Below are 26,761 nucleotides of genomic sequence, written 5' to 3' on the forward strand. Positions count from 1 at the left end.
CCAGCCTTGGAGTTTTGGGGGATCTTTTCTGGATCCCACTTCTTACCACCAAGTAATGTTAACATTAAAAATAAAAGTCATTTTACCAGTAGAAATGTGTTTACTTGGGAATAACAGAAACATGCAGTCAGACATAAGCAAGCTACTGGCAAAACCACAGACAAGTCCACAGAACAAACCAGAGGAATGGTCTCTTATGGAGGAGATGGAGGGAAGGTGGGAAGGCTGTTACAAACAAAAAGGCCATTGGAGTAAACTGGGTATTCAAAATATGGTGGCTTTTCATTGACTGAGTTGGGACTTTTTCTCATTGGCTGGGCTGTTGCCGGGGAGGAAGAGAACCTTTTTTCCTCCTGCTGAGGTAGTAAAGTAGTAGTGATTTGACTTGCTGACTTGCAAAGTAGTCTCTTCTTATTGGGTCTGCCCTTGACCAGGAGTGGTAGAGCATGAGAGCTTCTCCTGGCCTCCTGACTTCCTTGTGAACAAGGTTTCCTTTCATTAGTTTTCGCAAACTGATAGGCATCTTAGAAAGATCCCTGGCTCTGAGTGACTGCTGAGATATGAAGGATAGATTTGAGATCTGTTTTGGCTGTGGAGTCAGCAGGATTTGGGTTCATTGTCTTTCAGTTGCAAATAATCATGAAATTCATTAACTTAAATCATTCTCTGTCCTCGCTTCTCTGTGCCTTTCAGGTGTATGGTCATCCCAAGGCTCTCACGGAGATGCAAGCCAGTGCTGGTAGCACCTGATTTCCTTTTTCCTCAGGCTAGGGAGGGAAAGAAAGCTCAAGTGGCTCTCCATGGTCTTCTTACCAGATTCTGGAGCTATAATTCGACTGTACCATCTGAGGCCAAGTGCCCACTCTAATAAAATAGCCATGGCTTAGGCTGGGGGTAAAAATGCCTCTTCAGGAACCTGTCACTGTGAAAAGGGGAGTGCAATTAAAATAATTAGCTTGTACAGGCTACTGTGTGCCACCGAGGAGGAGTGGAATGGATTTTCAGAGGGAGCCAACTGCTGTGTCCAGTACTGGGGGAGCCTGAGGAGAGAGAAATTAAGTATGACTCCCAAGTTTCTGGCTTATGCAGGATACAGATTGTGGTGTCATCAACCTGTCAGCAAGGTGAGGCCTCAGGATCAACAGTTTTGAGGACAACATCTGTAGTTCTGTTCAGGTAGTTACGTTTGAGACGCTTATGAGAACTTTTTGGTGGAAATGCCATGAAGTATTTGGAAACAATAGTTGGGTCTGGCAGTGGGGGAGGGGTTGAGGTTGGCAATATAAATGTCAGAATGTTTGGCATGGAATTAGTAATTAAAGCTAAGGGGTTGGGTGGTAGTATTTAGGGAGAGAATGTAATGGGTCTAGAATTGGACCAGAATTGGTCCAACATTTAGAGGTCATGTGGAGGGAAAATAGCACAGAGACTGAGAAAGAGCAGCCAGTCAGATGGAATGAGAACCCGGAAGGTAATGATCGTGGAAGCTAAGAGAGAAATGTTTCAAGGAGGAAATGGTCAACTAGATCTAATATTTAATATTGCCAAGAGGTACAGCCAGATGAATACTGGAAAGTCCATCCAATTTGGCAGCATATTTACATGAAGCTATTTACTTCATGTGTTAGAAATTGAGGCCGTGTTGCTTTTCTCTGCTGAGGTACTGGATATCTCAAAGTCACTTGCAGTTCAGCGGTGACCTTTTTTTTTTTTTAATTTGATTTAATTAAAAAAACTTTTTTTTTTTTTTTGGGGCGCCTGGGTGGCTCGGTCGGTTAAGCGTCCGACTTCGGCTCAGGTCATGATCTCGCGGTCCGTGAGTTCGAGCCCCACATCAGGCTCTGTGCTGACTGCTCAGAGCCTGGAGCCTGTTTCAGATTCTGTGTCTCCCTCTCTCTCTGACTCTCCCCCGTTCATGCTCTGTCTCTCTCTGTCTCAAAAATAAATAAATGTTAAAAAAAAATTAAAAAAAAAAACACAACTTTTTTTTTGAGAGAGAGAGACAGATCGTGAATAAGGGAGAGGCACAGAGAGAGGGAGACACAGAATCTGAAGCAGGCTTCAGGCTCCGAGCTGTCAGCACAGAGCCTGATGAGGAGCTCGAACCCACCAGTGCAAGATCATGACCTGAGCTGAAGTGGGACGTTTGACCGACTGAGCCACGCAGGCGCCCCTAGCCTGTCTGCATTCTAGCCAGTATGAAGGAAGAATAGAAGTGCACACAACTGCTAATGACTCATTGGCCAGAATTGGAAAATGTAGTCCTGGTTCTAAGCCCAGCTAAAAATCAGGGCCTCTGTTACAATGTCTTAGGAAAGAGGAGAAGATGGACAGTGGGGCTACAACCCGGTGATACTTCATGTAGTGCTTGTTAAGAGCACAGGAAATGAGTTGCTGAGTCACCCAGCTATTTGCCAATTCAGTAAACCCCAGATCCTCTCTGACACCTTGTGCAGATGTGGTAAGACCTGCTTACTGTCTTCTCTGTTGCGGGCCCCATGCCAGATATTGGGATACTGTGTTGAGGAAGTCCACAGGAGACCACGCTGTATGGTGTGCTCTTGAGAAATGACAGGGGGCCACTGGGGCACATAGGCAGTTAGGGAAGGTTTGGAGAGAAAGGGATCTCTTAGCCAAGATTCAAAGGCTAAGTTATAATTGACCAAAAAGAAGAGAAATAGGTGTCCATAGAAGTGATTTGCAGACTGCTCTGGGTAGGAGCAGAATGAACAAAAGACCTAAAGGTGACAAAGTACAGCTGACTGTACTTCAGAATGGCCGCAAGGAATGAGGCTGGAAGGGTGGATAAGACTCGGATCTCAAAGTGGCTGGTACAACCATCTCAAAAAAGTGTAGATCTGTTCCATAGTTCAGTCTATCCTTTAGATTACCGGAAGTGGAAATTGCTCCATTTACACCGGTGCTCCAGAGGGAGTTCACAATAGGGAGCGACATGATCAGATTTTCTTGGTGCAGCGTAAAGAGTAGAGGGGGAGGTAGGAGTGGACTAAAGACTGAGGGTGAGGTGGCCAGTTGAGCTGCTGCAGGTACTCAGCAGAGATGGTACTGGCTTGAATTAAGGGAGTGCCAGAGGCGACAGGAAGTAGATGCAGCAGAAAGCCTTTTTGGAGCTGGCATTAACAGACTGGGTGATAGATAGTTCTAGGGGCTGACGGGGGAGCCATGAAGGATGAAGGTCGCATTTCTCACTTGAGAATTCAGGAGAAAGGAAGTAGTTTGGCTTTGGACACGTGGAGGATTTTAGGTGTGGTGGGGACATCCAAGGGGAGACATCTAGTACATTTGGATGAATGAATGTGAAGCCCAAGGAGAGGCAGTTGGAGGCATCAGAGTGAACGAGGCTACTCATGGAGAGTGGGTAGTACAAGAACGAGAGCCTCAGAAGAAACTTGGCAGAACCCCCAAATTAAGAGCCAGGAAGAGGAAGCTGCCAAGGAGAAGACTGCCTAAAGGAGGCCTGGCTAGAGAGGCAGCTGAGAAACAGGAAGGATGTGCTGGAAGCAAAGAAGGGGTGTGTCTCTTGCATTCGCTGATGGAAGGGAGGGACTGGGCAGAGGACAGAGAGTGCAGGGTTTAGTGATTAGGTCATTGGTGAGGGGAGAGCGCTTCAGCAGAGTGGCTGGGCAGGCAAGACAGGTGGCTTGCCATGGTTGAAGAATCATGCGGTCAGAGAGGGGGATGGGGTGTCCGCAGCTCTTGCCAAAGGTTCATTTGTGAACTAGGAAAGAGAGTGCATTGGGTGGATGAGCTGTCAAAAGCTTTTTATTGTTGAGCCTGCTCACCTGGTTGTAAGTAAGGGCCTGTGATGAGGGGGAGGAGAGGACTCAAGAGGGAGGGAGAGAGGTCAGTGGTGTGAGGTCTCAGAGGAGGCCGTAGCAAAAGGGATGTTGCATACTTGGGCGTGTGTGCAGCTGTCCTGGGAACGACTGTCCTTCAAGGGATGTGTTCTCTGCAAAGGTCCCTGGAGCTCCTTGTAAGAAGTGTTGTCTGGAGGTGAAATGGTTCATAGCCAGAGTCAGGTTTTAAAAAGCTGAGTCTCTCACGTACACGTTGTTCCATGTCCTTTCTCTGAGGTCTTTGGTCTGGGGTGCAGTCACCTGTAGAGGTAGTTTAGGTGAAGCAGTCCATCTGGAGTAGCTGAATGCATTTTCTGTAGATCATATTATTTTTTTTTTTTAATTTTTTTAACGTTTTATTTATTTTTGAGACAGAGACAGAGCATGAACAGGGGAGGGTCAGCGAGAGGGAGACACAGAATCTGAAACAGGCTCCAGGCTCTGAGCTGTCAGCACAGAGCCTGATGCGGGGCTCGAACTCACGGACCGCGAGATCATGACCTGAGCCGAAGTCGGCCGCCCAACCGACTGAGCCACCCAGGCGCCCCTGTAGATCATATTATTGATAGGCTTTTGGAGGACAGGGGATAGCCATATTGGGGATGATCGTGAACTTGCAGAGTAGGACTTCTCTTTCTTGATCTTTTGTTCAAACAATTGAACTTGTCAAATAGGATTAACATTAGAAAAAGCTAGAAATATTTGCTTTTCCTAACACCTCCCCACCCCCCCACCCCCCACCCCCACCCCCCCACAGCTACTTGGCTTTCTCAGTGAGAGGGACACTTAGGTCTCTGATATTAAGGATAACCTGTCTCTGATAGTTTCTTTCCCCGGGGATGGGTCTGTAAGTGGGGGAGTGGATTGCCCTGGCAGCTGCCACAGGGTTGAAAACGATGGCAAGCCCAATATTTAGCAGAAAAGTTAGGCTCAGCCTGATGACTTTCTTCTAGGGCAAGGTTTGCGATTTGCATCTAAAGTAGTGCAAAACATAGTTTGTGTGAGTTTGGAGTCACCTAGTAAATGAAACTTATGAATCTGAATGCATTGCCAGTGGAAAGGGCAGGGTTGTTGGAAGCATAACCAGCCAGTGCACTGAGCACTACCTTTTAATGAAATTTCTCTGAAAATGAAAGAGAGGAGAAAGGGCCTAGTGGATGGTACCACTTATTTTCTTTCCTTAGTTTTTTGCTCCTCATGGGCAAATGTGAACAGAATATTAATATATTTTCTTTAGCAAGGTACAAAACCGAGTTGGCATCTGGTAAAGAAATGGGGTATGAGGTGGGGTGACTACCCTCTGCCTGGAGCCTGGTCGATACAATGCCAAGGGCTCCTGTTTAGCTTGGCCACAGCCACACTTTTTTTTTTTTTGGTCAAGCTCTGACCATCACCACTTGTGGGTGTCACTGTGGAGTCTTGAGGAATAGCAACGTCAGAGGGTGGGCACTGACACTAACTGACCACCAAAAAGGAGCCTCAAAAGGACACTGCCTAGTAAGCTTTTGTAAGCCCAAGGCAGGCCTTCAGGAAATACTGGGAATTAGGAGGGAGTGGGAAGAGGTAGGGTTGTCTACTTAGAGAATAACAATGAGAATGAGTTTTTTGAGTGCTGGTCCCTCCCCAGGCCAGGAAACACCAGGCCTCCGCCCCAAGGAGCTTCACCTCCCACCCCACAGCTCCCCATAGGCCCTCCCTCACTGCCTTGTCCTTTGTTGAAAGAAGGTTCTGTGCTGTGCTGTTTTGAGCCTTAGGTCAGGGCTGGGGTTGCTTTTGAGCAGTTGTGGGTGCTGGAAGGCTGGTAGGGAAGCCTTTTGAGCGTCTATTTCTCCAAAAATGTCAACAGGTCTTAGCTGAGCCCTTGGTACCCAGGACATTACCTCTGTCCGTCATTAGACAGACTTTCTGCTTTCCCTTCAGGGTCTAAGTGAATCAGAAGGGCCTAGAAGGGAGCTTTTTTCTTTCCTTTTGAAACATTCTTTTGCTTCCTGTTTACCTCAGCATCAAAGGCCCCTTGGGGAATGGCTAAGGGACTGTGGAGGATGGCTGTTGATTGAGATCAAATTGGAGAGATAGGCACTTAGCCTTTGTTCTGGGCCCTTGGGTTGAAAAGGAAGGAGAGGCCGCCTGGGAGCTAGGCTGAGACAGTCTGAAGCAACAAAGCGGTCTCCCCCTGCTGCCCTCCTTGCAGGGAGAAGGCCAGAATGGGACTGGGCAAGTCTGGTCCTGCTGTGAGGGCCATTGGGAGGCAGGGGGGTTCTTGCACACTCTCAGTGCAGTCCGGATGCCTTGGCCTGTGGTGGGTCAAGTAGACTTCATTAGCTCATTGGGTCAACAAATCTTTGGGTGCCTGCTATGATCCAGGCACTGCTCAGCACAGTGGGAAACGAGCCTGTGGCCGCTGAGACACTTTTGTCTGACAGTGTGTGAGGTTTTAGCCACGTGTGCCAGCTTGCACAGACTTACTGAGTTACATACGTGTGCTGCTGGGTCCATCATAAAGCATGCACAAGAAAGAAAAATACAAAGGAGATAGAAGGAAGTCCTAATATTTCTTCTCACGCTTCAGTGGATTGTGTCGCACACATCCCACTTCAGAGAGCACTAGTATGTACTGCTGCCTCCGTGTGCCAGGCCACCCCCTAACACGGTAGCTTTGGGAAGTGGATCATTTTTGAGTTGAGGGGCCGCCTATTGGATGAGTGGAGGGTACGAAAGAGGAAGCAAGGCAGGCTGGTGCTGAGCTCACGTAATTGGTCACACACAGGCCCCAGCACGGCCTGATGGCTCTTGTGCTTTCCACTCTACCCTCCTAGGCCAGGGTACCCAGGTCGCCTGAGTTAGGTGTTTAAGGTTCTTGTGCTCCTGTCCTGTAAGCCATGGTCAGGATACTGTGGGGCGGGGTGGGGGTGGTGTTGCTCTTCAGTCCCTTTATAGTTTTCATGACTTTCATCGGTATGACATTTGATCATTCTAAGTTGTTCAGGATAAGGGATCCTCTCTCCACTGGAATACCAGAGATCTGAGGAGTGTAATGAGCATCGCAGCTAGGTCCTGGGCCCCTTCTCCCTGACTGGCTGCCGCCTCCTCCTGCAGAAAGTCTTCCTCTCCATCTGCCTATCTTGCCATCCCCTGGAGGAGCAAGGCAGTGTACCTCTCAGCACCTCTGACTCTTGGTCCAACATGTGCCACTTTTCTCCTGGGCAAGAACTCGAGCTCCAGGTTCCTGCCTCCTCGGCCTCCCTGTCCACTATGGGAGCCACCACCAGCACTGGGCTTCTTTGACTTAGAGGTATAAGCAGCCAAAGAGGTGGTCTTAGCGGTTCAAGCAAAAGGCTTTTGCCCATGGGGTGGGGAGGAGCCAGAACACTGTAACTTCCAAGTTGTCTTAAGCTTCTGTTCCCTTGGCCTGCTCTCTTGTGACATCTATACCTCAGGGAGTGGGGGGGGATGGGGACTAGGGTTCAGGAGCCCACAGAGCCGGCTCTCTTGCTCCCTCTCTGTCCGTGTCTTTCTGGGTTGTGCCCTTGCCCCTTGCACAGGATTTGCCCTTCTTGTCCTGACAGTTATCTCGTGTTCTACTTCCCATCTCAGGGTATCTCTCTGTACCTCACCCCTTCTAGCAAGGAAGGAGGGGAGTCAGGGCTATATTGCAGCACACAGTGCTGGGCTGATGCTCATAAAAGGGCATGGAAGGTCCAGAGAGACTCGGCACCCAAGTCTCTCTACCCTCCCCTGCAGAGGCTCTGCCTAAGCTCCTTCCTGCCCTTCCTCGCCTGGGGAGACCAGCAGCCTTTGTGAATCTCCTTGACAACAGGATGGATAAGTTAAAAATAGCCTTGTGCTGGGGCACGTGTGTTCGCACATGCGCTTGTGCCTGGATACATGCCCTTTGCCATGCTGGGCTCCAGCTCAGTCCCCGTGGCTTCTGGATGCTCCTGGTGAGCATCTGTGGGAGGCCTTGGTAGAGCCCAGGTGGTCACGTGCTGAAGCTCCTGGGCTTGGGGGTCAGATCTAGATGTTACTTCGTATCATTGATGGTTGCTGCTGGAACGTGGGTGTTAATGTTAACATAAAGAATGGGAAGCTTTTCTGAATGCCTCGGTCTTCAGTCTAACTGGAGAGGGGTAATCCCGGAGGCACTGCCCTGTTTCGGAACCTCAGATGGTGGAATAGGACATAGCCCTGGGTGGAGTTTGTCTGGATCTCTTTAGGGAACCCTCACAAGGAGGACCTTTCCTGGCCCCCTTTTATAAGGTGAGGACACTGAAGTACAGAGGCACCAGTGTGACTTACTGAGCGCCACCAGGCTCAGCTGTGGCAGAGTAAGAACAGTGACCCTGTCGTCAGAAGCTGTGGCTCTGTCCCTCACATCCTACTGAGGAGACCATCTCTACGTCCTTTACCAAAGTCAGCTGTCTTTTTTTTTTTTTTTTTTTTAAGTTAAAAATTTTTTGTCCAGGAAAATCCCCTGAGATGGGTGATTCTTGTCCATCCCAGTTCCCCCCATCCCCAAACCAAGGCTCCTCACCCATAAAGTGTCGGGTGTCAGGAAAAAAATGGATTCCAAGATACTTAAATAAAAGGAAGTCTAGTGGGATGAACACCTAGAAGTCAGAAGACCAGGATTAATAGGGGATTTGGGGCCAGCCATTGGACTTCTCAGAGCTCCTGTTTCTTCATTTGTAAGTAGGGATCTTCCTGTCTCCTTTCCCTTCCTTCCAGAACTCTGAGGTTCGCAGGTATGGGAAACATTCTTACAACTGTTGAGGGCCCTGCAAATACAGAGCAGTGTTGTTAGACTCTGTCTAATTCGAAGTGATTTGATTTCTCTTCCGCCTCTCCTCACGGCAATGATTCTAAATTTCTGTAAGAGAGAAATGCTCTGAGTAGCAGTAGGGTCCCTAGGATTCAGAGCAGCCTGCTCCTTGGTACTTCGGATAGAGAGCCTATTGCTGGCATGGCTCTGGTCCCCTCACAGGGGCTGGCGAGCAGGGTGACTGCCTGACTTGGCCGGAGCCTGGATGGCAACTCTGTGAGTGACATCGCAGGGTCTGCTGATGCCCAGGACCGGGTGACAGGGAAAAGACAGCAACACGCCCGTCCTGGTGAGCAATACTGTGTGGCCTCTACACTCGTTGGGGCTGGCCTCCTCTTGGGGTGCTCTTGTGAAGTCTGGAAGTAACATTGTGGACTTTGGGGAGTCCAGCGGGGAGCAACAGCCTGCGCATCCAGCCTTTCTCTGAGAGAGCCTGGTTCTGGGGCCACTCCGGTGGCTCTGAGAGTTCACGGCATGTTGTGGCAGAGCAGGGACTGTTCCCTGCATGATTCAGGTGTTGGGGGAGAGGGGTTTTCAGAGGTGGATATGTTTTCCTGGGTGCCAGCAGCCGAGCCCTTATAGGTAATGAGCCTGGCATTAAGGGCAGGGTCAGGAATGAGGTCCTGATGAAATTCAGGCCTGACTCCCGTTTGCCTTCTGTGGATGCAAAAGAACCCCTTTCTCCCTGTTCTGGACTGTTCCCTCCCCTGCCCCCAGTAAGGCAAGGGAAATTGAGCAGGTTGTGGCTGTCACTCATCCCCCACCCCGTGGTGCAGACGCATGCCTTACTTCCAGCAGAGACGGCCACCTCAGCACATGCCGGAACAGTGTTGGGATCGCTGTGAGTCCCATCTGTTCTGTCACCTGACTGTGCTATGTCCCTGAGCCCTGTTGGGGGTCTTTTCCCACAGATCTCCTATGATATGCATGTACTTCTCGGCGTGCTACTAGGCATTTTTTTTCTTTTTCTAACCTTTCATCTGTTTTTCTGCCATGTAGGAATCGGAGTCAGAAGTAAAGGTAGATGGAGAGACTGCATCGGACACTGAGAGCCGAGCGGAAGCTGTTCCTTTATCCACCTCTGCAGACGATACCCCAGAGGTCCTCAACAGGGCCCTTTCCAACTTGTCTTCAAGGTAACCTGGCTTAATGTTGCAGATGCCCATGGGGGCTTCGCATCGGGTCCAAGTGCCGTGGAAGACCCGGAGCCCTCAGACAGCCTGCAGTCCTGTGGCACGAACCCACTAATGTTAAAATGTGCAGGGTGGGCCTGTTCACCTGCATTGGCCACAGTCTCCCTGCTTCTGCTCAGGGCTCCACTGAGTGTAATCTAGGGCTTAACAGCAACTACATCTGGCCCTTGAAGGGTGCTGCAGGTTGGGCTGGGAGGTGCAGTAGCCCAAGGAGGAGGAAAGTGTGGACAAAGGGGTGGTGGTGGTGGGAATGCAATCTGGTGCAGCCACTCTGGAAAACAGTATGGAGGGTCCTCAAAAAGCTAAAAATAGAACTACCCTATGACCCAGCAATTGCACTGCTAGGCATTATCCAAGGGATACAGCTGTGCTGTTTCGAAGGGACACATGAACCCCCATGTTTATAGCAGCACTATCAACAATAGCCAAAGTATGGAAAGAGCCCAAATGTCCATCGATGGATGAATGGATAAAGAAGATGTGGTATATATATACCATGGAGTGTTACTCGGCAATCACAAAGAAGGAAATCTTGCCATTTGCAACGACGTGGATGGAACTGGAGGGTATTAGGCTAAGTAAAATTAGAGAAAGACAAAAATCATATGACTTCACTTATATGAGGACTTTAAGAGACAAAACAGATGAACAAAAGGGAAGGGAAACAAAAATAATATAAAAACAGGGAGGGGGACAAAACAGAAGAAACTCATAAATATGGAGAACAAACTGAGGGTTGCTGGAGGGGTTGTGGGGGGGATGGGCTAAATGGGTAAGGGGCACTAAGGAATCTACTCCTGAAATTGTTGCACTATATGCTAACTAATTTGAATGTAAACTGTAAAAAATAAAAAATAAAATATAAAATAAGATGGAAAAAACCCCAAAAAACAAAGGGGTGGTGGTGGGCAAGATTGCTGACGTAGCATGTGTAGGGCTTTGTGACTGATGGGCAGACTGCTTTCCACAGAGGAACCCAAGTTTCATGGTCAAAGTTTAGTTTTCCCTCTCCCACACATCCATTGTGGACATTCCTGAGATTCTTCTGGAAGAATTAAGAAATCTCAACTTGAGTGAATCCAGGGTTAAAGTGTTGGTCCCTTGAGACTCTGGTCCTCCAACACCAGCTATGTGTGTAGACTAAAAACACAAACTAAGACCCCAAGACATTATCTGAAAGTGTTTCTATGTGTGTGTCCCATGCACGTCTCTCTTTGAAAGGTTCTGTTGTGGTCAAGGGCATGGGTTCTAGAGCTACACTCCCAGGATTCAGATACCCGTTTAACCACATCACAACTATATGATTTGTCCAATTCTTCCACTGTAAAGGCTAGTAGTGTTGAGTGTTAAATGAATTAATATATGCAAAATCCTTATAAGTGTGCCAGATGCATATTTGTGATAGCTATTAATCACTGGTTAATATTGTTATCACCATAATGATGCAGGGGCAGAGTGATGTAGGATTGTGCTGCAGGATAAATATGGAGTTTTTTCTTTGGATAGAAGCCATCCAAGTAGATACAGAAGTAGGCACCACATTTCCCTCAGGATTTTTGCCTGATTCCTTCGTTAAGATAGAAGCTGGGTGTATTTTTCTGTAGGCCGTGAGCACCTGCTGAGTCTGGTGGCAGTGAGGTGATGGCTCTATTGGCCCTGCTTCTGCCAGCCTGTGGCTAGTACCTCTGTCAAGGTGAAGGAGGTGTTCCTAGAAGGGATTGACCTCTCCTGCCAGAAAGAGCCCTCCCCCTTGGGTTTGTGCTTTGCTTCTTTCTGGGCTCCTAACATGTTTTCTCCTTTCTGTCTTCTCTAACTTAGATGGAAGAACTGGTGGGTGAGAGGCATCCTGACTTTGGCCATGATTGCATTTTTCTTCATCATCATTTACTTGGGACCAATGGTTTTAATGATCATTGTAAGTGCCATTTGCATGCTGTTTTAATTTTGTCTAATTTAATCTTGAGTATGGGGTTTGTGGTTGGTTCTGGGAATCAGCAGCGGGCCTGGCTCCTCAGACCACATCTGCCTTCCAGTATCTGTGACTTCTCCCCTGTCAGGAGCCAACCAGAGGGGCAGTGGGATAGGCCAGTAGTATGTGGTTAAAGATCTCCCTTCACTTAAAAATTTGATGATATTATTTCAGCCATTTGATGAAACTGTGACCCCAGCTGTGACTCTGTGTGACTCTCGGGTTTGTTTCTGGTTTTCCTACGGCCTCACTCTGGGGCTTAGGACTTTCATTTAAAAATCCCAGTCCACAGCACTGCTCTTGCAGTCTTCCCACTGTCATGGACAGGGTCAGATGACTAGCAGCTGACTGCTGAGCAAAGCAGTTGGGGCTTTTCAGGTATTCCTATTCAAAGTCAAAGGGAAGGGATTGAATCCAGGGAGGTGCAACAATAAAAAGTTAATTGAAGCTTCAGGGGTTTGTTTCTATTGCATCTACTCTGTGTGACATAAAGGACTACATTGCCAAGTCCTGCGGTGTGAGTGAGAGTGAGGAGGAGAGCGGAGTCCCTGTAGGACTGACATTCTTTTTAAAAAAATTTTTTTAATGTTTATTTATTTTTGACAGAGAGAGCATGAGTGGGGGACAGGCAGAGAGGGAGGGAGACACAGAATCCGAAGCAGGCCCCAGGCTCTGAGCTGTCAGCACAGAGCCTGATGCGGGGCTTGAACTCACAGACCACGAGATCATGACCTGAGCCAAAGTCGCCCGCTTAACTGACTGAGCCACCCAGGTGCCCTGTAGGACTGACATTCTTAAATGTGATAGTTTTTCTTGAAGGCCCATGACCTGTGTGTGGGTTTCTGTTTCCAAAGATGGTGAGAACTGGGGAATCAGCAAGTATTTGGATTCTTTTGTGTCTTGCAGGTGATGTGTGTTCAGATTAAGTGTTTCCATGAGATTATCACTATTGGCTACAACGTCTACCACTCCTATGACCTGCCCTGGTTTAGAACCCTCAGCTGGTAAGCCGTCTAGCCCCACAGGGGCCCCACAGATTTGGATGAAAAGTGTTTTGTAGTGGGTATTTACAGGCATGGTGGTTGGGTGGGCGGGGAGGGATGGCCACCAGCTCACACAGTACCTTTGAGACCCAGGTATTTTATGTGGTTGGCCTATGAGGAGTGTTTATAATAGTTACCTGGGATCTGGAAACTTCCGCACTGGCTGTATCCATGAACACGTTGGCCTTGGTATTTGGATCCGTCAGACTTTGCACAGTGACCCCCCACTTCTAGACTAGCATATATTTTTTTAAATCTTTATTCTGAGATAGAGCTTACACACATGTGCACACGAGTGGGGGAGGGGCAGAGAGAGAAGGAGAGAGAATCCCAAGCAGGCTCAGAGCCCAACCAGGGGCCAGAGGAAGGTTCTGAGACAGAGCGTAATTAATTGCTTAGTGAAATGATGAAATACTATATACTATGGAAATAAATGTGGGGGAGACAGATACATGTTAGGTTATATAAAGGTTTTATGAAGAAAATGGTATTTGAGCAACAAGTGAAAAAAATGGGTAAGCAAAGAGGATATTCCAGGCTGGGAAAGACAGGAACAAAGCAGACGGTGGCAAAGCCAGAGTCAACCATTGTGATAGGTGCACAGGGTTCCTGGAAGAGTGGAAATAGGATGGGGAGGCAGGCTGAGGCACACTCTGGAAGGTCGTGTTATGGTTTGAGTGTTCTTACATTAGGCGTGGAAACTGGACAAAAGGAGCAAAAACTGAGACCCCAATTTGTGATACATGGAGAGGGAGTGAAAGCTGCCACAAATTCCCAGATAAACTTCTCACCTACAGGGTCACCAGTAAACAGGGAACCCTGGTCTGCTTGTCCCTCTGCAAGCTGCCACCAGGGTCTCGAGGGGCAGGTGGACTGCCGCTCTGATCCCGGGAACTTTTTCACGGCCTCACTGTAAAGGAGCGGACACGTGTGCCCCTCACAGCAGTGACCTGTCTTCCTTTACAGGTACTTTCTACTGTGTGTAAATTATTTCTTCTATGGTGAAACCGTGACGGATTACTTCTTCACTCTGGTCCAGAGAGAGGAGCCTTTGCGGATTCTCAGTAAATACCACCGGTTCATTTCCTTTACTCTCTATCTAATAGGTAGGCATTCAGTGGTTTACCGGTTCTTGTGTTTGTCTTGTGTTTGTATGTCCGTGGAGGAGAGGTTGGGGAATTTCTTGGTTCACGCAGTTTCGATGGTGTTAACTCTGTTCAGGGCAGCAGAGCTGAGGGCCCTGTAGCAGCTCTTGCCTAAGAAATGGGACCGAGGGCCTTGTGTAGTTGTGGGGACTTCAGTCTGTGCCATCTGACCTTGTGTCCCAGCCTCCGTCAGAGGACAGCTTAACACGGTCCTGTCCTGACTCTCTTGTTGGCAGAGATTCTGCGGTGTGATCAAAACAAAAACTGTCCAGGAAGTTGGGTATAAAAACAAGCGGCTATCGCTAGGGGCGTGGCCGCATGGGGGACATTGCAGTGTAGTGGAAATTTTACCGACCTGGGTTTAAAAAGGCTCTGTGACTTCATAGGAGCTGGGAGCTTAATCTTTGAATCCCTTTCATAATCTGGAGCTAAAACAGCAGGGGTACTGTGAGGGTTTAGTCAGATACATTAGAAGTTGACAAACAGTCAAACACTGTGTCCATCTAACCTCAGTCTTATCTGAGTGTTAAGTGTTCATGCTCCTGTTTTTTCATAGTTGCCCTCAAAGCCAGTTTGAGGCACATGAGAAATTTGTTCTGACCTAAATTTCCGTCTGATCTATTTTTGATCAGCTTATAGCAATACTTGTCTCTGTGAATGACACCTGGCTGTAAAATAGAAAATCCACTGCCAAGAGGTCTGCTGGGATTGAGCACAGTCAGAGAGCATGCCTCAGACCCTGAGAGTGACCCCTCACAGAGCCAGGTCAGGGGTCTAGAATAGCCACATGCTTTCTTCTGGGCAGGGCTGTGTTTGAGGGGCCCAGCACTCTCATGGGTAAAAGTCTCTTTCCTTCCTGAAGGAGGAGGGGGAGGGCGGCTGCAGACTGTTTTGCCACCATTTGGGTCAGTGTGAGAGATGCAGGGGCGGCCTTGACTCCACACCAGGTGGGTCTCCCTTAGCCAGACCTATAACTTTGGACAGGAGGAGTCAGCAAATTTTTTCTCTTTTTTAAAAAAAAAATTTGTTTTAATATTTATTTATTTTTGAGAGAGAGTGCGTGAGCGAGCGTGAGTGGGGGAGGGGCAGAGAGAGAGAGAGGGAGACACAGAATCTGAAACAGGTTCCAGGCTCCAAGCTGTCAGCACTGAGCCCGACGAGGGGCTCGAACCCACAAGCTGTGAGATCATGACCTGAGCCGAAATCAGACGCTTAACCGACTGAGCCACCCAGGCTCCCTTCAGCAAACCTTTTCTTAAAGGTCCAGATAATATTTTAGTCTTTGGAGGCCAAAGGGTCTTCATTGCACCTCCTCTGTTCTGGCCTTGAGCATGAAAGGAGAAGCCCAGACGACATGTAAACAAATGGGCATGACTGTGTTCCAAAAAAATTTGATTTGTAAAAACAGGCAGCTGGCTTGACCTTTGTTGTTGACCCTTGCTCTAGGATCAAAACATTCCTATCTGGTGAACAGTGTTCTAAATTGAGTGTAGTCTGCAAGATTTAAAAATATTGCCTTCCTCTGACTGTCTTGAGGGAGTCCATTATCCCTGCTGTCATTGGAATGACTAGGATTATCCCCCTAGGCTTTGGAGTTGTACCCGGGTTAACCGCTGCCAGGGGATTGGCCAGAGGACCACTTCATGCGTCTAAAGGAAATGACTAGGACAAAGATAATGCAGAGTCTGATTCATTTTGCCCGTTCTTCTCTTCCTGCTCCTCAAACTAGGATTCTGCATGTTTGTACTGAGTCTGGTCAAGAAGCATTATCGACTGCAGTTCTACATGGTAAGGAAAATGTATATGTGTGTCAGAATTCTTGGCTTAAGGGAAGTTCTGCAGAAACTCGGCAGGCCTTTTATGCTTTCTGTGACAAATCAACAGTCTGGAATGCAGGCTGTTGTGTTTGCATCTAGAACCTAGAGCACGAAGGAGTGTCCCCATTTAAGTTAGGTGGCTCTGCTTCTACCTAGACCCAATCACTGTTACTTAATACACCCCAAGCAACCTCTCCACCAGGACCTGAAGGTGGCCTCCAAGTAAGGCTCAGGGTGAAGCTTCAGGCAATGCTCACGAATATCCTACCAGCTACATCGCTCCCTCAACTTGAAAACATCCCGTCACTGAATGTCCCAAGCACCTAGTGAACACTTATTGAGAAAATGAGACATACCCAGGCTTTTGGAGCGTAGAAAGACTTGCTCACTAAGTGGGCCCTGTGGTTTCTACTTTTGGTGGGGATTGTAGCTGGGGGACAAAGTTACTCCCAAATGCCTGTTCTGTATCTTTTTACTTCCAATAAGACAGGTATAGAAGCAGACATTTTTTCTACGTGTTTTTGTTATTGTTGCTGGCAGTTTTCTATTTGTTACTGGCAGTTATTTGAAGTTCCTTTCAAGGTAAACATACAGGTAAAATGTAATCTATATCTTCTTTTGCAGTTTGGCTGGACACATGTAACATTACTCATTGTTGTAACCCAGTCACACCTTGTTATCCACAACCTGTTTGAAGGAATGATCTGGTGAGTGATGTCAGTGAGGGAGGTTTTCCCTTTTATTTTGTGGGTTTTCTCATGTACAGGTAGGCTGAGAACCCCCGCTTACAGTCTAAGCCAGGGGTTCTCACCTTGAACTGCATCAAAATCCCCTGCCGGGCTGGGTACAGCACAGATCACTGGGCCTCACTTCTGAGTTTCTACTTCAGTAGATTCAGTACTAAGAATTTGATTTCTAATACACTCCCAGGTGATGCTGATACTGTTGGTCAGGATCTATATTTTGAGAACTAATGTTCTATTTAAAAAAAAAATTTTTTTAATGTTTATTTACATTTGAGAGAGAGAGAGCAAGTGCAAGCAGGGGAGAGCAGAGAGAGATGGAGACAGAATCTGAAGCAGGCTCTAGGCTCCAAGCTGCCAGCACAGAGCCCAATGCGGGGCTCAAATTCATGAGCTGTGAGATCATGACCTGAGCTGAAGTCAGACGCTCAACCGACGGAGCCACTCAGGTTCCCCAAAAACTAATGTTGTAGACATTAGACATGTGCTTGTTAGCATATGGATATTTTTAATTAATTAATTAATTTTTAAAAGTTTTCTTTTTTAAAGTTTATTTATTTTGAGACAGAGTGCACGTGAGTAGGGGAGGGGCAGAGAGAGAGAAAGAGAGAGGGGGAGAGAGAGAATCCCAAGTAGGTTCCACACTGTCAGTACAGAGCCCAGCGCCAGGCTTGAACCCACAAATCATGAGATCATGACCTGAGCCAAAATCAAGAGTTAGACACTCAACCAACTGAGCCACCCAGGTGCCCCTATACATGGATATTTAAAGAATAAAAGATAATGCAATTGTATAGCAACAGGTTTGAAAACAAAAGGAAACTTGCATGATTTGGCAAAATGGAAGCTACCAAAAGTCATGAAGAAGAAAACCTGAAAAGATCAATAACTATAGAAGAACTTTTGATTGCCTAAGAATCCACACCTGGAAGGAAAAAAAAACCAACCAATGATAATCTCAGAGTTTTATCTAACCCTTCATACTAAAGCTAATAAGCATGGGGAGGTAGAAAGAATGTTAAGCTGATTTCTTTAATGATTACAGATAAGCCATTATAAATAAACTATTAGCACATAGAATCTGGCAATGTGTCAAAAGAATGATATAGTTGTTACTTAGTAGACATTATTCCAGAAATGCAGTGGTTTCAGCAGGAAATCTATCAGCATTTATAGAAGTCTGCAGGCTGGCTAAGGAAACTGGATGATCTTAGTGAAAAGGTAAGGCATATCCTAGTTTATATTAGAAGTGTTGAGGAGTTGTGGTTAAGATCCCAGACTGTGTCTGTTTCCAGATCTCAGAATGAGGGTATAATAGTGCCCACCTCCAAGTTAGTAAATATATGTAAAGTGCTTAGACCAGAGACTAGCTCAGATAATTGGCAGCCTTAGGCATTATTACGTTTAAAACAATGATAGCAATGGCCTGGGGAGACACACAATCTTTCCTTTTCAGAGTTTCAGGTAATTTCGAGGAATGGCTCATGATAAGTCCTTATCTTTAGGGCCAAACGTGCCACTCAGTTCTACAGTGAATTATATTAAAATCTCTGGTTGTTGGTTTTCACACTCAAACTACAAGATTTAATTGTAGATGTAGAAAATATGTTGAGCAGAGAATATGTGCTAGAAGCCTCGACGAAGTAAATAATATCGCGTGGTGTTGAGAGGATACAGATGCTCCCTTAACAAACAGGAAGTCAGAAAATACTGCCTGTAGTTTAGGGGCCAGGAAGTCAGAGATTTCTGTATGTGAAATTCAGAAATTTAAATAGGGGAAATTTTAAAAAAGTGCTGGCCAGAGAGTGGAGAGTGAGGAGGGCAGAAAGATGTTACAAGTGTGGGAACAGCCTCCTGTTTCATGGTGGGGCTGGTGGGAGGGGGTGCGGGTGTCGAGAAGGTAGCCAGCTATATGGGGTGTGGTTGTGCACTCAGCCGAGCACTAGGAAATGTAGGCCTCATCAGAGCTAGTCATAAATAGTTAAAAAAAAAATAGGTAAATTATGAAACATATTGCATAGAATTATGGAGATGACCTCTAGAAGAAGAGAAGTCAGAAGTCATTAAAAGCAGTTATTTTGGGGAATGGAGATAGGGATGGGAGAAACAAGGAAAACTTTCTTTTCTTTACAGTTTAAATTTGTAGTATTGTGTGCCTATATTACTTTGTAAGGATAAAAAGAACAAATAGCATTTTAGAGAACACCACCTCCGTTTACTCGGGAGTCGTTCAGTAAACACTTGAATGTCTGCTGTGTGCCAGGTACTAGGTATGGCTTATCTGCTGTTTAATTTCTTTTAGCTTATTAGTTAGTGGAGAACAAGTACTTAGGGGTTATTTTGGTGCCAGAAGTGATGAATGGCAGTGTTTTATAGACATCTGAGGTATTGTCATCTTAGGAGAGTTGATTTCTACTTTGGTTTATTCCCTAGGTTCATTGTCCCCATCTCTTGCGTCATCTGTAATGACATTATGGCCTACATGTTTGGCTTCTTCTTTGGTCGGACCCCACTCATTAAGGTAAGTGGGTCACCCTAACATGAAACACCACTGTGAGGCAACGGTGAGGATCAGCTTGGCACAGAAGAAATCTCACTAGCGTGTATGTCTTCGTGTCATCTTGGAGAAAGTCTTGCAATAGTTTAGTCTCAAGAGAAAAGCCAGACTAAGACATTTGACAACTATTCAGAAAGGAAGAACAAGTTCCTAGAGAAGATAATTGTATAGACTATACAGGCACACTTTGGGGGCTCTGATCTGAATTTGAGTGTTGTTATTTAATTAGTATACTATTTTATAATATAATTAAATTATTTGAGTGACTAATTGGGACAGAAAGGAAACTGAGGGCTATCAGGCTGGGAACAAGGAAACCAAGCTTGGGGTTATTTTTAGAAAGGGAGGTGGTTAACAGAATGAAGGTTTTTTTGTTTATTTTTTGTTTGTTTGTTTTAACAGTAGGGAGGTTTTTAAACAAGTAATCATTGTTCCAAAGCCAGTTATCAAAATGACCTTTGTTAAGATTTGCTCTCTGTCCGTAGCTGTCCCCGAAGAAGACCTGGGAAGGCTTCATTGGGGGCTTCTTTGCTACAGTGGTGTTTGGCCTTCTGGTAGGTGGTGGTTTCCCGCTGGGTGGGAGAGGGCACAGAGACCTCAGCCCACCTTCAAAGCTTGTCCAGGGCTAGAGAGCTTGTCTCCCGAGGCCAAGGACCCTGTCCCACTGAATGGTAACCTTGCCCTGCAAGGGGCATGAGCCTGGCATGCTCCGTAAGTGGCCCGGGCAGAGGCAGCTGTCCTTTATCTGCCAGATTCCAAACAGGGTCTCGGCAGTTGAGCAGGGCCACGTGAACCTGTACTCCCCCCATGTCAAGGCACGGTGACACTCAGCAGGTAGCGTTCTTGTCCACGCATTTGATATTTCAGGATCAAGTGATTGGCAGCTAAGAGTAGGAGGTGAGGCGAGCCATGCCACTCTGGCCAAGGTTCTCTCCCATTTGTGCCCTGCCTGTGGGGGGTTGATCTTCCCACCCTTTCTGGAGCATTCCCTGCTTCTGACCATCAGGCCAGCCTCTCTCCTTTCTTCAGAGGTGTCCAGCCAACCTCCAGTACTGATTCCCTTACTTCATTATTCTTCTTCCTTTTTCCTCTGGACTGGCTGTCTCTCACTATATCGCTCCCTGCCAACCTGCCTCCCGTTTGAATTAAATTAAGAGACGCTGAGAAAAAGGGACCGTAGCTTCCCTGAATGGGGGGAATCTTCTTGTAGTTCTTTGCCCAGATTCCTTCAGGTCTGTCCTGGATTTTGGCCTGGATGTTGGGGTAAGTATGTGTGAAGCCTCAGCAGGCCGTGAACCTCTTTTAAAATTTTTTCCCAGATTCTGGCAAAATACTCACGTGGGGAAATATGAACCTCTGATTTAGTGCACAGCTTGCAGCGAGCAGGCTAGGTGCTGTGAGGGACACAGCCAGGCCCCGTGTCTGCCACCCAGGCAGGATGACTGGGACTGGTCTCCTCTGCCCGTCTCTGCTCTTCATCCTCAGCTGTCCTATGTGATGTCCGGGTACAGATGCTTTGTCTGCCCCGTGGAGTACAACAATGACACCAACAGCTTCACTGTGGACTGTGAGCCCTCGGACCTCTTCCGTCTGCAGGAGTACAACATTCCTGAGGTGATCCGGTCGGTCATTGGCTTGGTACGTGCCATTCACATGGGGCAAGCTATCCCTGGTTAGATAGTGACCACTCCCTCAAAACAACAACAACAACAACAGCAACAACAACAACCTAGCTTCCTCCCTCCACAACGCTGCAAGCCCCAGGACAGAGAATTGTTCAGGTCAGTTCAGGCTGAAAGCAGAAGGAGACACTTCATCTGACTTCTATTCATTTAGACCAGTGGTTCTCAAACTGTGCTCTGTGGATCCTTGGGGGACCCTGAGATCCTTTCAGGGGGCCCGTGAAGTCACGATTATTTCCATAACAATATAATGACATTATTTGCCTGTTTACGTTGTTGAAATTTGCTGTGAATGGTAGGGTACACAAGCAGTGATGGGTAAACTCGCCTGGTGCATTAGTATGAGTGGGGGCTCTGGCCCCGAGCTGGACTGAGTCATTGGATTCTTCGTGCCACACACACGCAGTGAGAATAAGAGAGTTCCTCCGAAGAGTGTCTTTGATGAAACAGTAGAACTATTCATTTTATTAAATCCTGACCCTTGAATACATATCTTTCTAATACTCTTGTGTATGAAAAGGATGCATAAAAGATTTCTGGTAAATACTGAAGTACAGCGTTTACCTAAAGGAAAGCACGCGTGCGCCTGTTTGAGATATGAGCTCAACTAGCTGCTGTTTTATAGGGACGTCATTTTTACTTGAAAAGTCCGACAAGCTATGGTTTTTGAGACCTGTGTATTTGACAAACATTTTCCTTGAAGATGACGAAAGTGAGTCTGTCACTCGAAGGAAAACACCTAACGGTGTTTGTTACCAATGATAAAATTCACCTGCCAAGTGAAAATTAGTATTTTGGAAAGTGTAATAGGGTTTCCACCAGAGCTCTTAACACTTCATAGCTTTGCTGATGAGAGTTGTGGTGATTCTTTGTAAGATTTTTATAGTGATTTTAACATATGATGACTTGAACATAATGATGTTTTGACATTATATATAGCAAAATGTGTCCACATTTGGAAGATTTACATAACTTAGTGAACTATTATTTCCTAAATAGTCAGTGCATGGTATTACAGCAGTCACGTGTGGGTAAAAGGTCCTTTCAAAGTTCAAGACAGACCAATGGATTCTAATGCTAAGAGTACAAAAATTTCATTCCTGGATCTCAAATTTGACAAATTTTTAAGAAACTACCATTTGTCAAGTTTTGGTGCAGTATCAGAGGAGAATACCCATAAGCATCTGAAAGACAGTGCTAAAATACTCTTCCTTTTTTCCTTTTTTTTTCTTATTTAAAAAAAAATTTAATGCCTTTATTTTTGAGAGAGAGAGAGAGAGAGAGAGAGAGAGAGAGAGAGAGAGAGAGAGAGAGAGAGAGGGGAGGGCAGAGAGAGAGGGAGACAGAATCCGAAGCAGGCTCCAGGCTCTGAGCTGTCAGCACAGAGCCTGACATGGGGTTCAAACTCACAAACTGTGAGATCATGACCTGAGCCAAAGTTGGACGCTCAACCAACTGAGCCACCCAGGCGCCCCTACTCTTCCTTTTTTTCAACTACCTAATTTGTGTAAGGCCGGACTTTCTCCGCATATGTCAGCCAAAACATATTGCAACAGACTGAATGTATGATACTTAATGTCCTCCATTAAGTCAAATATTCGAGATTTACAAACAAAATCCACTTTTCTTACTCATTTTGATTTTGGAGGGAAAATATAGTTCATTTGATAAAGAGTTATTTATGTCAACAAGGCATCTTGACTGATTTTCCCTTGTTCTTCTCAGACAACAGTCTGGATGTACCCCTTCCAGATCCACAGCATCGCCCTGTCCACTTTTGCCTCGCTCATCGGCCCCTTTGGAGGATTCTTTGCAAGTGGATTCAAACGAGCCTTTAAAATCAAAGTAGGAAAATCGTCTTCCCTATTCTTCTGTCTCCCAGCCCAGTCTCCTGTCCCACCCCATCAACCACCGCCCCTTCAAAATACCAGGCTATAAACCCTGACTGTTAATGTGTGCTTTCCTTCACTCGTGCATGAGATTTAGGTAGGTTAAATAAAAATACATTGCTTTCCAAGAAAATTCAGTATAGTTTTGACCCTTGAATAATGCAGGGGTTAGAGGCACTGACATTCCCCCCTACCACATCCTCCCATGTACTAGAAAACTCACATGTAACTGTTGACCAGAAGAATTATTGGTTGATTCACACCTGTTTTGTATGTTATATGTATTATATACTGTATTCGTACAATAAAGCAAGCCAGAGAAAAGAAAATGTGATTAAGAAAATCGTAAGGAAGAATACATTTATATTCCTGTACTATATTTACTGAAGAAAATGACGTGTAAGTGGACCCTTGTAGTTCAGACCCCTGTTGTTCAAGAGTCAACTGTAGTTGGATTTTCAGTTTATTTGTTAATATACCTTGTATCTTTCTTCAAAAGAAACATTTTATAGTAAGATTGTTGGTATCATACCCTCAGCATTTGGGTCCATACTTCTTACTTTCTGTTGCCCTCAGCTACTCAGGATAGTAGCTGGACACTGAGGTGGGACCACAGGGCAGGGTTTGATCTTGGCCTAGCCCATGCTTACCAGTCCTTCCCCTGCCTCTAACAGGACTTTGCCAATACCATTCCCGGCCATGGCGGCATCATGGATCGCTTTGACTGCCAGTATCTGATGGCCACCTTTGTCAACGTGTACATTGCCAGTTTTATCAGGTACGATGCCTTTCCATCTGAAGCCAGTTGTTGGATTTTTGAGTGTGGTGAACATCTGGGATTTTAGCTACACCTCAGTTGAAGTGAAAAGCATCCCAAATATGAATGCAGTTTTCAGTTGCTGCTCTTAATGGATTCTTTGAGGCCCCCTGCCCTCCATGAGTAGAGAATCCACAGGGAACAGCAGCTATTTGTATAATCAGGCCCTAGAAGCTGCTGAGTCCCCCCACTCAGAGCTGTTTCCTCACGTTCTCCTCCAGGGGCCCGAACCCAAGCAAGCTCATTCAGCAGTTCCTGACCTTGCGTCCAGATCAACAACTGCACATCTTCAACACCCTCAGATCTCACCTGGCTGACAAGGGGATGCTGACAGCCGGCACGGAGGATGAGTAGGGGCCCCAGGGCCAAGAGAGCAAGAGTGAGCAGAGCGAGGGGCAGGGCCCCAAGGCAAGCCCCACTGGTGTGTCTCAGACTATGACAAGGCTTCAACTCACTGGTGTTTTGTTTTTGGGTTTTTTTTGTTTTTTTGTAGAGTGTTTTTTATTTGTGGGATTTAAAAACAATCTGTATATATACAGTCTATGTGCTTATGATTTGGGTTGTGGGTAAACCATAGCTTTGAGTTGGAAAGAAGTCACAAGGGTAAGACCATTTGGGTCTTTTATACAAAAGTTTTAACCTGGAAGGCAGTGTTGTGCCCACCTGGGGTGGGTCTACTGGGTACTTCTAGCTCCCAAGCCAGAGCTTCTGTTTCGGTGCTCCATCAGAGAGTGGAGACGTTCGTCTGTGTCTGACCGGTTCAGAGGACCCTCTGCCTGCCTTGTAGCTGCCCCCCCAGCAGGGAAGAGGTGCACAGCTTGGATGCCTTTGCTACCCAAGAGCTTTCACATGGGCGTCTTGAAAACACCTGCGCTGGAGTGACGGGACGGTTGCCTTCTGTAGGCTGGAGGGACACAAGCTTATTAATCAGAGGAGCATCCTGCCCACAAAGCCCTGGGGAGCCTGAGCTGTGCGTTACGAGAAGGATTCACCTTACTTCATCACAGACTGAATGAAAGAAGGCTTCGTTTGATTTTTTTTTTTTTCCAGAAAGCACGAGAAATTATTTATAATAGTCTGAAAAAATACACTGTAATATCTCAAGTGTATGCAGTAGAATGTACTGTAACTGAGCCCTCTCCCACAGGCTGTAGGCTCTGGTGGCTCCGACTAGCTGTGTCTGTTCAGGGACGATGCTGTTCACGTTTGGGCTGTAGACTTGTTGCTGCTGAATCCTTTCTGGGGGCTTTCCTGTTAGGGAGCAGGGGGGCTTCCTGTTCACGCACCCTTAGCCTGACCGACCACCCACGTAGCTGCTGTGTTGTGTATATACTACTCTTAAGGCAAATGTGTATCTGTGTGTGTGTGTGGTTTAAAAATCACTTATCCCTTGCGGTGATTTCAGTTGTACCATGACTTCTCCACTGAAACCACAGAATCCTGCTTACAGCTCTGGAAACCTAATCCGATTAGAGGTTTGACTCTTCTGAAGATTCAGTGCACATTTTTTTTTTTTTTTTAATATAATGTGACCAGTTTAAATGTAGTGTGTATTTCGTTGAGGGACCTTTTTTCTTTTAAACTGTGATTTATTTTTTTTTCCCCTGCCTGATTATAGGAGTGAGGTTGACTTTGGGAAGACAAGTTCTTTGTTAGGACAGCAAGCAGGGGAGAATGGGAGAGAGAACTTGGTGCCCAAATGTGTTTGCTTATTCTGTGCCACGGCTGTTCTCATTGCCAAATGCAGTGCAGAGACCCGCTTCAGCACCTTGGTCTGCGTCCGGTTCATTCTGTTTCTGTTTAAATCAGCCCTCCTGCTTCCCTGAAAGCTCACAGTCCGCCCAGATGGCTGCCATGTGCAGCACAGGGCAGGCCTCCCTCAACATTGCAGCTCTCAGTCACTACGTGACTTTTTCTTCTGAGTGTGTACTTCTGTTTCAGCACATGGCTTTTCTTTTAAAGGTCCAAGGCCCCCTTAAAAACAAAATGTGTTTTTGCTTGGGGTTTCTGTTGTGGCTCTGTGACCCTGGGCAGGACATAGCACTCTCTGGGGCCTCGTTTTCGGAGCTCTCTCCTAAGTCCAGTATTCTGTGATTTCTGGCTGAGCAAGTTCTTGTCACCAGAGGCTACTTATGGGTATCGAGTGATGTCCTGGGCACCCAAAAAGCAACAGCTTTCAGGCCATTTCTAAATGCTGGTCCTTGAGATGAGTCAGTATCTCACCCACAAATCTTAGTGGAGGTAATTAGTAACAAGTCCAGTTTTCACATTGAAGAATGAACTTGGTTCCTGAGACCAGAGACAGAAGGGGTAGTCTCTGTTGCCTTATTGTGGGCATATGGCGGGGTGCTTGGTGGCTGGGGCCTAGCAACTCCTGAATAAGGCCATCTTTGGGATCGAGGTGACTGGCACATTCCTTTGTGGAAGTGGTCACCAAGTGGGGAGGGTCCTGGCATCCCAGGAAGCTGAAGCTGGGTGCTCATGAGAGCTCTCAGCAAGAAGCCCAGAGGGTCAGCTCGGGTTTTATCTTCTGATTTCCCCACGTGCTTTCAGGTCAAGTAAGAGGAGCTTCCTAGCCTAGTAGCTGGGAAAGCGACACCACCTCGTGTGTATTTATCTATATCTATATATATGCACATTGTTTTTCTTTCTCCCATTTATTGAAGATATTTCACTGTACAGACGAGATTCAAAAGACTATTTTAACATATACCTGTGCATTCTTAATGAATGGTATAACTTGCTTCAGATCCATTTTTTGTGTGAGAAATAAAATGTGGCTGAAACTGTATGCTCTCCCTTGTGACTTCAGTTTCTTACTTCTGTGTGTGGATGTGTTTCCTACTTGTTTTGCTTCATAAATATCATGCAGTCCTGATGTCAAGATTTTTCTTTTCTTTTCTTCTTTCTTTCTTTCTTTCTTTCTTTCTTTCTTTCTTTCTTTCTTTCTTTCTTTCTTTCTTTCTTTCTTTCTTAATGTTTATTTATTTTTGAGAGAGAGAAAGAGAGAGAAACAGAGCATGAGCAGGGGAGGGGCAGAGAGAGAGAGGGAGACAGAATCGAAAGCAGGCTCCAGGCTCCGAGGTGTCAGCACAGAGCCTGATGCAGGGCTCAAACTCACAAACCATGAGATCACAACCTGAGCCAAAGTCAGATGCTCAACCGACTGAACCTCCCAGGTGCCCCAAGGTTTTTGTTTTCTGCTCTGAATCTTATAGGTTCTCACAGCA

General features: G+C 46.4%; 1 protein-coding gene across 2 annotated transcripts in view; it reads left to right on the forward strand.

Moving 5' to 3' along the window:
• CDS2 (CDP-diacylglycerol synthase 2) overlaps nt 1-26,322 on the forward strand; it is a 56,534-nt gene extending 30,212 nt beyond the window's left edge. For both annotated transcript variants that reach the window (XM_019462602.2, XM_019462603.2), the window contains exons 2-13: nt 9,676-9,812; nt 11,688-11,784; nt 12,745-12,842; nt 13,848-13,987; nt 15,756-15,814; nt 16,468-16,550; nt 19,020-19,107; nt 19,629-19,697; nt 20,629-20,781; nt 22,551-22,670; nt 23,389-23,492; nt 23,753-26,322. In XM_019462602.2, coding sequence (XP_019318147.1) covers nt 9,676-9,812; nt 11,688-11,784; nt 12,745-12,842; nt 13,848-13,987; nt 15,756-15,814; nt 16,468-16,550; nt 19,020-19,107; nt 19,629-19,697; nt 20,629-20,781; nt 22,551-22,670; nt 23,389-23,492; nt 23,753-23,885 — 1,281 coding nt within the window. In that variant the 3' untranslated portion in view covers nt 23,886-26,322. The remainder of the gene's footprint in view (nt 1-9,675; nt 9,813-11,687; nt 11,785-12,744; nt 12,843-13,847; nt 13,988-15,755; nt 15,815-16,467; nt 16,551-19,019; nt 19,108-19,628; nt 19,698-20,628; nt 20,782-22,550; nt 22,671-23,388; nt 23,493-23,752) is intronic.
• Nucleotides 26,323-26,761: the final 439 nt, after the last annotated feature.

The sequence above is a fragment of the Panthera pardus genome, unplaced genomic scaffold (assembly GCF_024362965.1).
Source record: "Panthera pardus isolate Hobbes unplaced genomic scaffold, ASM2436296v1 HiC_scaffold_25, whole genome shotgun sequence".
Classification (NCBI taxonomy): domain Eukaryota; kingdom Metazoa; phylum Chordata; class Mammalia; order Carnivora; family Felidae; genus Panthera; species Panthera pardus.